General features: G+C 44.5%; 1 protein-coding gene across 1 annotated transcript; it reads right to left on the bottom strand.

Annotated features, from left to right (window-relative positions):
- Positions 1-2,051: 2,051 nt before the first annotated feature.
- FOXD4L3 (forkhead box D4 like 3) lies at positions 2,052-5,348 on the bottom strand. Its single transcript, XM_032479152.1, is given in 3 exon segments — positions 2,052-2,729; positions 2,732-3,826; positions 3,828-5,348. Coding segments are annotated over 3 exon segments (1,470 nt in total). The 5' UTR covers positions 4,011-5,348; the 3' UTR covers positions 2,052-2,537.
- Positions 5,349-10,697: the final 5,349 nt, after the last annotated feature.

Here is a 10,697-nt window from a genome sequence, read left to right as displayed (position 1 = left end):
TACCCCAGCTGCTCTGGAGTTATCCAGTTAGCCTGGCCTCAGGAAGACGAGCCCGAGGGTTGAAGATGACCCCGGACCCCCATCCCTTCAAGCAACTCGGAAGCAATGTGCCTCAGGCGTGAGGGTTTAACGTGGACCCGCATTCTTGCCCAAGCCTTGGGAGGCGGCCAGAAGCCTCGGAAGCCTGAGGCGCCCTGACGTCCCTACTCAGAACCACCGGGGCTGGGGCTGGGAACCAAACCTGCATCCTCGCGCTCCGCGCGGTCCAGAACGCGGCCCGGCCTGCCCACTGTGCCGAGCACCACGCGCCCTCAGCACATTCCCGACGCCGGCCGTCCCTGCCCAGGAGGCTGTGGCGCCGCCGCAAAGCCGGCGGGAACGCGCCAGCCCCGCCAGCAGAAATGGCTCGGCAAGCGCTCGTCGTCGTGGGTCGGCTCGCAACCGCTGAGGCACCGGGCGCGGTCGGCTGAGCGAGCCTCGCGGGTCCCACTGCGCGAGCCCGCGTCAAGGCCCGGCCTCTCTGCGCAGTCGCGGCTCTCCGTCCAGGTGGACCTGAGCGCCGCGTTTTGATTAGAGAAGAACAGTTATTTACTATTCCACCGAATCGATATTTTGCTGGAAAATTCATTGTTCGACGTGGTTTCATTCGGTAATAATTTGGAGCTTGGGAAGCTGGCTTGGGCCGAGCACCACCCTGCAGTCACCCGTGTGCGTAGCTCGGCTGGTCTGGCCTGGGCCGCGGGAAAGAAGACTCCGCGCCTCCTCAGGGGGCGTGCGGGAGAGTTGCGGCTCGGCTCTGTGTTCATCCGCGGTTGTAACCGGCGCTCCGACGTTTGTTGACCGAATAAATGAATGAATGTGGGCCTGGAGAGTTTCTGCAGAAGGGGCAAGGTGGAATTGGAATGTGAACGGGTGAGTTGTTGGCTTGAAATTGGCTCCCTTTTTATTCTCGCTTGTTTCCAGACTCTTAGACCAGACTTGCAGAATTTGCCTAAAGGATCTTAAAGCTGAGGTGGTGAAAGTGAGACAGCCTGAGTTCACTCTTGGGCAAAGCCTGAGAGAGAGAAGGGAAGGAAGGGGATGAAGGGGGTTTGAGGGATCGCCTGCAGGCCGAGAATAGAGGCCAACATAGGCAACTGGTGTTGCCTGACCTGCGGGCGAAGATGACAGGTGCAGAGCGGAGGGCAGAATCGGAAGCTCGAAGCTCTCGTCCGGCGGCTACCAAGGGGCTGGGATTAACAATTTTCCAGGACATCTCCGGAACCGAACTGCTGCAAGCCAGGAGGAGGTGGGGATCACAGGCGGAAGTTCCGAGTAATGGAATGGAGATGAGAAGCTGGAGTAAAACTGGACCTGTAAAAACGTGTGTCTCTATATGTTCCCTCCCTCCTGGAAAGAGAAATTCATAACTGGAAATTGAGTAGATGAGGTGGAACGACCTTTCTTACGCTCACGGAGTGGCTTCTTCCAAAGCGGCCCGAAATACAATTCTTTAGAAACGTGAGCCCTACCCACTTCAGGGAGAGCAGCAGTGTCTCTAGATATTTGCTTTCTCTGGCTGAAGTATTTCTTGATGAACGTCTTCGTCTTGTTTCCCTCCCACCCAGTCACCAGAAGCTGAGTACAGTGAAACCTTTCTGGTTGCAAAGTTCTTTCAGAAATTCTTTTCGGGGGCCGGTGGGGGGCGGAGTTCTTTCTAAAGAAAGGGAATTGGAGTCCCTAGAAGGCACCTGCCTGGAGAGTTTTTTAAAATTGCAAATTATGGGATCCGAATGCTGCATTTGATATTTCTCTCTTCTTTGGGTCCTGGTTTCGAAAGTTCTATTTTTTAAATTGCCTCCTCCCTCCCCCGATAAACTTTGACCACTACATTCCATATTTTTAAAGACAATTTTTTCAACTTCAAATATTTGGAAGTTTTAGAAGCTATTTTGAAAATAATTGTCAAACTAAATTGTTTAATTGGGAGGGAAGAACCACGTTTTAAAAGAAGTTTCATTTAGAAAGTGAATAATAAGAAATAATATAAAATAAACGATGTCATGTGATTTAGCATTTTATTTAGTCTGTATAGTTAGGCATAATTTTAACATCTCTCTACGGAAGATGGCACATCAGACACACAGATCAGAAATAAATCCTCTGAAATTAAAATTCTACTTATATTACACATCGATTTCAGGAAGACGTAAAGAGCATAAGCATTCTGCACTGGACTTGGGAATAATACCTGCAGTTCCTAGGGAGTGAAGACGGAGAAATACGTTGTGCATTGGATGCTGTATTTTCTTTGTATTTCTTTAAATACCAGAACACAATGCCCCAGTCATGTTCATAATTCCTCTGGTAATGTGCAAATCAGAAAAGCTCTGGAAGCCACAACTGGAAAAGAAAAGCTGAGACTTGACCCTGACGCGATCGAACGTTTACGTTCAGGTTGTCTTAAGGGAACAGTAACCGTTAACTTTTCCTTTGTAAATACTTCGCAGAGAACCAAAATTAGTTGTTGCTCGGCTGTGGGATTCAGATGCACACGCCTAGTCCCGTCTGTGCAAGGTGGAGTACGCCAGGGCAGGCGGCAAGGAGAGAAGGATCTGGGTGGCTCCGCCCTGCAGCTTGGCTCGTCTTATGCCTCGCTGAATCCGCGCCAGGGTAGGTGTGGGTGCTATTCAAAAGGCCGGCGAGGGCCGCTCTCTGCCTGAAGGGACAACCAGCGACGTCAGCCTAGAGGCCCCTCTGCTCCGGGCTGACACCCCAGTAGCGCCGGGGTGGCGGACAGGTGCTGGCTCAGCAAAGCGACCTTGCTAGGAGCGCAGCCCCTGGTACTGTACTGCGGCTGCTGCTGTTGCTGCACAATCGTCCGGGCAGCGGATGCCGCGGCGGCGGCGGCGGCGGACACGTGGAGCAAGGGGACGGCGGCCTGGGGATGCAACAGGCACGACGGGCTCCGCAGCAGGTGGCAGTAGCTCCACGGGGTAGGGGGCCGACTCTGCGCAGCACCTGTACTCGCTCCCCGGACCCCTTGCATGATACTCTCGATGCTGAAGGAGGTGCATCTGCTTCCCGGCAGCGACGCCAGCCCCTTGCCCCCCTCCCAAGGCTGGGAGCCCAGAGCGGGCTGCAGCGCTGGAAGGGCGCCGGGGGTCACCAGATCCGCACTATGCGCTTTGCTGGGAGCCTCAGCGTAGGTGGGGGCGGAGAGCAGCAGGTAGCGGAGCGCATGAGGTTGTAGCAGCGTGCATGGGCGGTTCTCCGTGGCGGCCCCCAGGACAGGCTGCAGTGGTGCCGGGGCCCCGAGCAACAGGCCAGGATAGGAACCGTGCAGGGTGGCGGGCGCAGCGGGCAGGGGAAATGGGTGGTGCGGGTGGGCTCCCGGGGACGGATGGAGGCGCTTGAAGCGCTTCCTGCGCCGAAGGAAGCTGCCATTGTCGAACATGTCCTGGGAGGCGGGGTCCAGGCTCCAGTAGTTGCCCTTGCCCGGGTGTCCCGGCTCTCGGGGTATCTTGACGAAGCAGTCGTTGAGCGAGAGGTTGTGTCGGATGCTGTTCTGCCAGGCAGGGAACTTGCGGCGGTAGTAGGGGAAGCGGCCGCTGATGAAGGCGCAGATGCCGCTAAGCGTGAGGCGCTTGTGCGGGCTCTGCAGGATGGCCATGGTGATGAGCGCGATGTATGAGTAGGGGGGCTTTGCCGGCTGCGGGGCGTCCCCAGAGGCAGCTGCAGATCCCGTCGATGCCCTAAACTTGGGGCCAAACTCGGAGGAGTCGCTCGGGCAGCCGCTGCTCTCGGTGCGCTCTCTGGGAAGCGCACCCGAGCACCGCCGCGCCCCTGTGCAGCTCCGGCTGGTGCAGTTGCTCTAGGGGCCGCTGGCTCCCCTCTGGCTCCTCGTCTTCCTCTTCCTCCTCCTCATCTTCTTCCTCCTCTCCCAGGATATCGATCTCACCGTCTTCCCCATTGGAGCCCCGGAGGCTTCGCGGTGTGGAGCGAAGTCGCTCAGCTCTTGGCAAGTTCATGGAGTAGGAGGTCCTGCAGACGCCGGAGAGGTGGCGGCTGTTCACCTGGCCCTGGGTAGGCTGGGCTGGAAGCCTGGATTAAGAGTGTTCTGAGAAGCAGGGACGCTTGCCGTTACCTTTTTAGGTAGTCTTTTTCTTCTGCCAGTTTCTCCTCCGTTCCTACACCATGTGGCAAAGATGTACTTTGCCTCTTATTAAAGCTTCTTCGAGTCCTGGTGTGGTGGACACACCCCCTTTATACCCTTTCCTGCCCTACCTCAGAGCGCTCCCACTTCCTCCCGACGCAGTCCAATGAGGGTCCTTTGCGCATTACCCGACGCGGCAAGAGCTTTCAGCCTCCTCCTCCTCACACCCACCTGCCATTAAGGAAGATGCTCCACTCCTCAGGCTTAGCCAGCCAATAGGGCCAGGAGTTGCACAGGCTGTTAATGTGCTTCAAAAACCGCGCAAATAAAAAAGAGGTAGGAAAATATGTGCCCCCAAATCCCAAAATGGGAGGCAGGGGGTGGGGGGCGCAAAGGCACTGAAATGTATACGGTGTTAGGTTGTAAAAGAATGTGTAACAGTAAAAGTGTTTTTGTGTTTCATAGCTGGTTAATCACTCATTTTCATTGGTGTTTTCTGTCCTCATCCAGAATGATGAGTGGAAATTTTAATGTTTTAATTATATCCCGAGCTCAGACTGGAACATGAGAGGGTGTTACGTTGTCCCTATTACCTCCATCTCAGTTTCCCAAAGTATCTGACTCAACGTTTTCAGAAAAGGCTGATAAGTTCTACCAACAAGTTGTAGAAATTCAGCGTGGAGGGAAAGCAGGGGGGCTAAAGAGAAGTCTTATTCCAGCTGTGATTGTCAACTTCTTTGAACATTTAACCAGAGTATTAAGTACATTTTATACTGCGATCTTGCATACACAGACTTACATAACTAAAGTGGGTTTCATAAAACAAGGGATCACGGTTACTTTTTTTTAACGGCCATGACCAATTAAATTGATTCTGCCACATACTAACTGGCAGAATCCCGTTTTAAAAATCCTTTTCACAAAAATGGCCCCTGAAGTCCAAAGGATGCAGTCTGTGAGTCACTCTCTCTCTCCTTCCTTCCTTCCTTAAAAAAAAAAAAAAAAAAAAAAAAGCCAACATTAAGCACTTTTACTGTAATAATAAATACTAAACTTGAAACTTAAATGGGAAAAAAGGAGGCTGCAGTTTCAGTGTCTTTAAATCACCAGGTCATCATTCCTTACTCTCAATGGAGAGAAACAAGACGACAGAGAACACTGTTTAATTTGCTTCACATCCTTGGAAGTAACAGGATTTTTAGATTGGCTTCATTTAACTCAGCTCAGGGAATAAAGTAGCAATACAGCACAATGTAACATAATGTGCGTTATATAACTAGGGATCTTATGGTGAAATACTGAGCAACAGTATATATTCATAATTGAATGCCCACCTACTTGTGAAAAGAATTTGAGGTGGCATCTAATAAAAACGCAGCATAAATATATTGTATTTTGCCATTGGTTGTTACACAGTAAATCTTTCATTAGTGTTTTTAAAATGACAGTGAATTTTCACTGAGAAATTGGAAGCAGGCTAACATAACATATAGCAGCTTAAAGTAGCTAGTTTCTTCGGGATACAAATTTGAAAACAGCTTTCTTGCAAGTCTTTAAAAAGTCTTATCCTCTGCTTCTGAGGTGTTTACCCTCTAAGGCTTCTCAGTTATGTGTAGCTTGAAGTAGTACAAATAACAGAAGGTTTCAAGCCTACCAGATTTGTGTTTGAATCCCAAATTAACCAATTACTACTTGTGTGAACTATTCAACTAAGCTTCAGGAGGGCTGGGACAGGTGTCTTATTCATTCTTAGAATCCCAGATGCCTCCCCCTTAGCCCCCTGCAGCTAAGGTATATTTCTTCCATCAGCATAGGAATCCGATTACCTGGAAAGGAGGCATTGTTAGTTTTCCTAGATTCAACTTCTATAGGGATTTTAGTTATTTAAAAATGAAAAGAGAAAAGTAAGGGGACTTGTAAAAAAAAAAAAAAAAAAACCAGAACAGAAACAAACAAAAAAACCCCAAAAAGCAAAACCACCCCCACAAATGGAAGTATGTCAAAGGGGACAAGGAGACAAGAAAGAGCTCCCAATGGCCAAAGCTGGGATAGTGTTCGATTACCCAAGGCATAAAATAAATATTCATGTGTCTATACTGGTTAAAAAAAAAAAGAAAAGAAAAAGATGATTGAGAAAATAAACAGGAGAGGCAAATCTCCCCTGCAGAAGAATTCCAAATAAATTATGTAGGTATTCTGCTCTCGAGGTAGTGGCATATAACCTCTACTCTTTTACTGTGGGCAGTGCATAGATTTCCTTCCAAAGAATACAGTATGAAGTTGTGGGAAGGTGAATGACATCCTGGAGAAACCTGACAAAGACTTGCGATCAGGTAACCAATGTCAATGTCAACAGTCATAAATCATGTTGATAGTATACACCCTTGATACGAGATGAAAATGGGAGACATGACTACCAACTGTAAAGCGGTGTCCTGGGTGGGATCTTGGAACACAGAAAGGACGTTAGGTAAAAACTACAGATATCTTTGGTTAATAATAATTTAACAACATTGGTTCACTAATTGTAACAGATGTACCATACTACTGGAAGATGTTAAATGTGTGAGTGTAGCAAGCTGGGGAAAGAATATGGGAATTCTCTACTACTATCTGCTCAATTTTTCTATACATTTGAAACTGTCCTGAGAATTATATTTTATTTAAAAAAAATTAAACAGGAGAAAAAGGGCCTGCAGCCAAAAAGTAGAAATTCAAATGTTCAACAACCGATGAGTGGAAGAACAAAATGTGGTATACAAATATAATTTTTTTCAGCCATAAGAAGAAACAAAGTGCTGATACATGCTACAACATGGATGAACCTTGAAAACATCATGGTAATCTAAAGGAGTCCCAATAGGCAAATCTCTAGAGACAGAAAGTAGATTAGTGGTTGCAGGGGGCTAGGAGCTGGGGGAAACGGGGAGTAACTGCTAATGGATACAGTTTCTTTTGGGAGTGATGAAAATGTTCTGGAATTAGATAGTGGTAGTGATTGCCACCACCTGTGGATATACTGAAGTCATGGATTGTATAATTCAGAGGGTAAATTTTATGTGAATTGTATCTAAATAAAATTAATATACAAAACATATCAATGTAAAAACAAAGAGCTGTATCAATGAAAACTAAGTTAAATGCTTTAGAAAGACTCGACTATGGCAAGTCATTCTTAAAACAAACAAAAAAAGCCTTTCTGTCCCATCTGATAAATTTTTTAGTGTTGCCTTACTTTGTGCTCATGAAACTGTGAAACATTTAACATGGGGCCTAATGCTCAGTGACCACTCAATAATATTTGGAGATTACTTCTTTCCTAACACTGAATAGGTTTTTATCCTGAGCAAACCTATCAAGGGCTCCCCAAACACCATCCTACTTTGAAAAACCAAACTTTCTACGCTACTATAGAGAATAATGATGATGTCTGGTTTCTCTCCATTTCACTCTGAAAATTAAAGGCAATCTGGTTGATTCTAATACTAAATAAGTAAAGTTGATTCTAATATTAAGACTAATTCTGAAGGGGAAAAATGTTTATTTCATATCAAAGTAGGGCAAATTGCTGGACATTCAAAGACAGAATTCACTTTTTTCAGTATCACTTCCACAATGGATGGCATTTCTAGAACTGGGAAAGTCATTTCAAAGCAATCTAAAAATAGTTTTCCCTTCTACATTAGTAATCCAAAGGAAACATTCCGTTTGTAGCAGCTACCAAGCCCACAAATGTTTACAAGTCTTTTAGATTTGGTTGATAGTTCCCTTTAAACTTCATGAACTAGGAATCACAGACCCTTTCAGTCACCTAGTCTTCCTTCGCCCACTGGGTTGAACCTCCCTACAGCTATCCTAAACTCAGTACCAACACTCCTGCCCCTTTCACTAAAAGCTGGAAAAGCCCAGGAAAGAACCATCTGTTTTAAGAACCTGTGCAGAAGCTTGAATAATTTATCAAATCTTTCTGGAAAAGGATAATTCATATCTACTGAAATTCTGTATCCAGGGTGCTTTAAATTTAATCCCTGGAACAATCCAGAGAGATTTGCATTTTATCTCCATTTTATGAATAAGGAAGCAAAGGCTCAGAGAGATTTAGTAATTTATTCTGTATTACTCAGTGTCCTATAAAGTTACAGATGAACTACGCCTAAACCTTGATTATCATCATCACCATAATCATAATACCCTGCAAATTTTCTATGATTAGCAGAATAATGGCCCATGCTGTTAGTTACCGATTTCCATTATAAAGATAAAAAATCTTCTCTGGAATATCTATAGCAGCTTCCCAGCTCCTCTGAAGTGCAGGTTAAATTGGTAATGGCTCTGATCACTGAAAAATACTCCATTTTGGGAAAAATAAGAGTGAAGAATAGGACAATGTATATTTAAAAGACATATAAATAACATAAAAATACAGTGAAAAGTCTAAATTAAAACAAGATGCCATTCCATCCAGAATGGCAAAGGTTAAAATGTGTTACCCAGGTGTGGAAAATAGGTACCTTTATATGCTACTGTATTATGGTAAACAGGCACAGCCTTTTGGGAGGGCACTTTATCAATATCTATTAAGAATTTTAAATGCACATCTCCTGGAAGCTAGTGATTCCACCCTTTCATATCTCTTCTAGAGAAATATTCTCACATAAGAATAGAGACGTTCACTGCAGCACTGTTTACAATTTCAAAAACAGGAAACTAGCTCATCTGCCACAATGACCACAACCACATCACTTGTCCAGCTCAAAACCCTTCACACCACTTCCCAGAATAATCCAAATGTTTTGCTTTGTGCCATAAGGAGCACAAAGCCTGGCCCTGGCTTACAATTCCAATCCCACCTCATACCCTAGCTTCTGCCACCCTTGCCTCCTTCCTCATCTTCGCTAGGGAACGCTATGCTACTTCCCACCTAAAGGGCCTCTCTACTACTCACTCCATCTGTGTAGAACCTTCTCCCCTACTTTGCATGAATGACTCCTTTTAATTACATTCCTAACTTAAAAGCTACCTCTGGCAACCCTGGTGAACCTTAAGGGTATTATGTTAAGTGAAATAAGTAACCAAAAGACAAACAATGTAGGGTTTCACTCATATGTGGAATATATAAACAAATGAATAAAAGAGAAAAACAAACAAAAACAAACATGTAGACACTGAGAACAGAGCAGAGATTACCAGAGGGGAAGGAGGGAGATGAGGGCAAAATGGAGGAAGCTAATCAACTGCATGGTGAAGGATGGAAACTAAATTTTTGGTGGTGCACACTGTAGTGTATACAGAAGTAAAACTAGAATGTTGTACACCTGAGACATAATGTTATTAACTAATGTCATCTCAGTAAGAATTTTTTTTTTAAATGACAACTCTCCCCAAATTGTACTATAGATTCAGTGCAACCCCAGTTAAAATCCTAGCAGGCTTTTTGAAGACACTGACAAGTTAATCATAAGATTTATATTGAAAACCAAAAAATCTAGAATAGCTAAAACAACTCTAAAAAAGATCAAGATTGGAAAATTTACATTACCTAATTTCAAGACTTACTCAAAGGCTATGGTTATCAGGACAGTGTAGTGGTGGAGTAAGGACACCATATAACTCAATGAATCAAAATATTGTCCATGAAAACACACACACACACACACACACACACACACACACACAGAGCAAGTGATTTTTCAGCAATAGCGCAAGATGTAATTCAAAGATGAAAGGAGTTTTCAACAAGTAATGATGGAACATTTAACTTGAAATGGATTGTGAAGCTAAGTTTTAAGAGCTAAAATTAAGTTCCTAAAAGAAAACATAGGAAAAATCTTTGTGACATTGGGATTTATCAAAAGTTCTGAAACAGGGCACAAAAGAAAAAAAAAGCCACCCCTCCTCAGGGAAGTGCCCACTCACTCTAAAGATGGTCTTGATTTTTATCAGCCTTCTTCAGGTACCTCATTTTTTCTCATTTTTCTATGTCCCTCCACTAGAATGTAAGCAGTAAAACCTGGCCTTAAACTGTCATGTGTAGTTTCAGCCCCATCAGTAATACTGGGCAAACCTGAAAGCTCTCAAAAAACGTTTTTTTTAAAGAAATGTATTCTATGTTACACTATGAATTTCTGTGTTGCAGTTAAAGACATTTATATGCACTATCATGGAAAAATCGAATAGTTTTTTTTTTAAGCAAGTTGTATTACAATATATAAAGAATAATGTTTTATTTAAAACACACATAAAAATAAAACCTTTCCTTGAGGACATTTATGGCAAGTTCGTAAGCTTCCTAAAGAAATACCTTAAACTATAGCTTTACTATTGGAAAATAATTCACTTTGGGAAACAAAATAAACCATAATATGTGTAAGTGAAAAGAAATGTCTAAAAGGATAGACATTAAACTGACAACACGGCTTACCCTGAAGAAGTGACAGTGACTGAAGGAGAAAGGTCAGGGGAGATTGACTTCATCTGTAATGCTGGCATTTTTACAACACAAATGTATTCATGCAATACTTATGCAATGAAAGATACTTAAAGATTAATATATTTTAAAGAA

This window comes from Camelus ferus, chromosome 4, assembly GCF_009834535.1.
Source record: "Camelus ferus isolate YT-003-E chromosome 4, BCGSAC_Cfer_1.0, whole genome shotgun sequence".
In the NCBI taxonomy this organism is placed as follows: Eukaryota; Metazoa; Chordata; class Mammalia; order Artiodactyla; family Camelidae; genus Camelus; species Camelus ferus.
The sequence above is the reverse complement of the archived record's forward strand: the minus strand, read 5'-3'. Positions and strand labels throughout refer to the sequence as shown.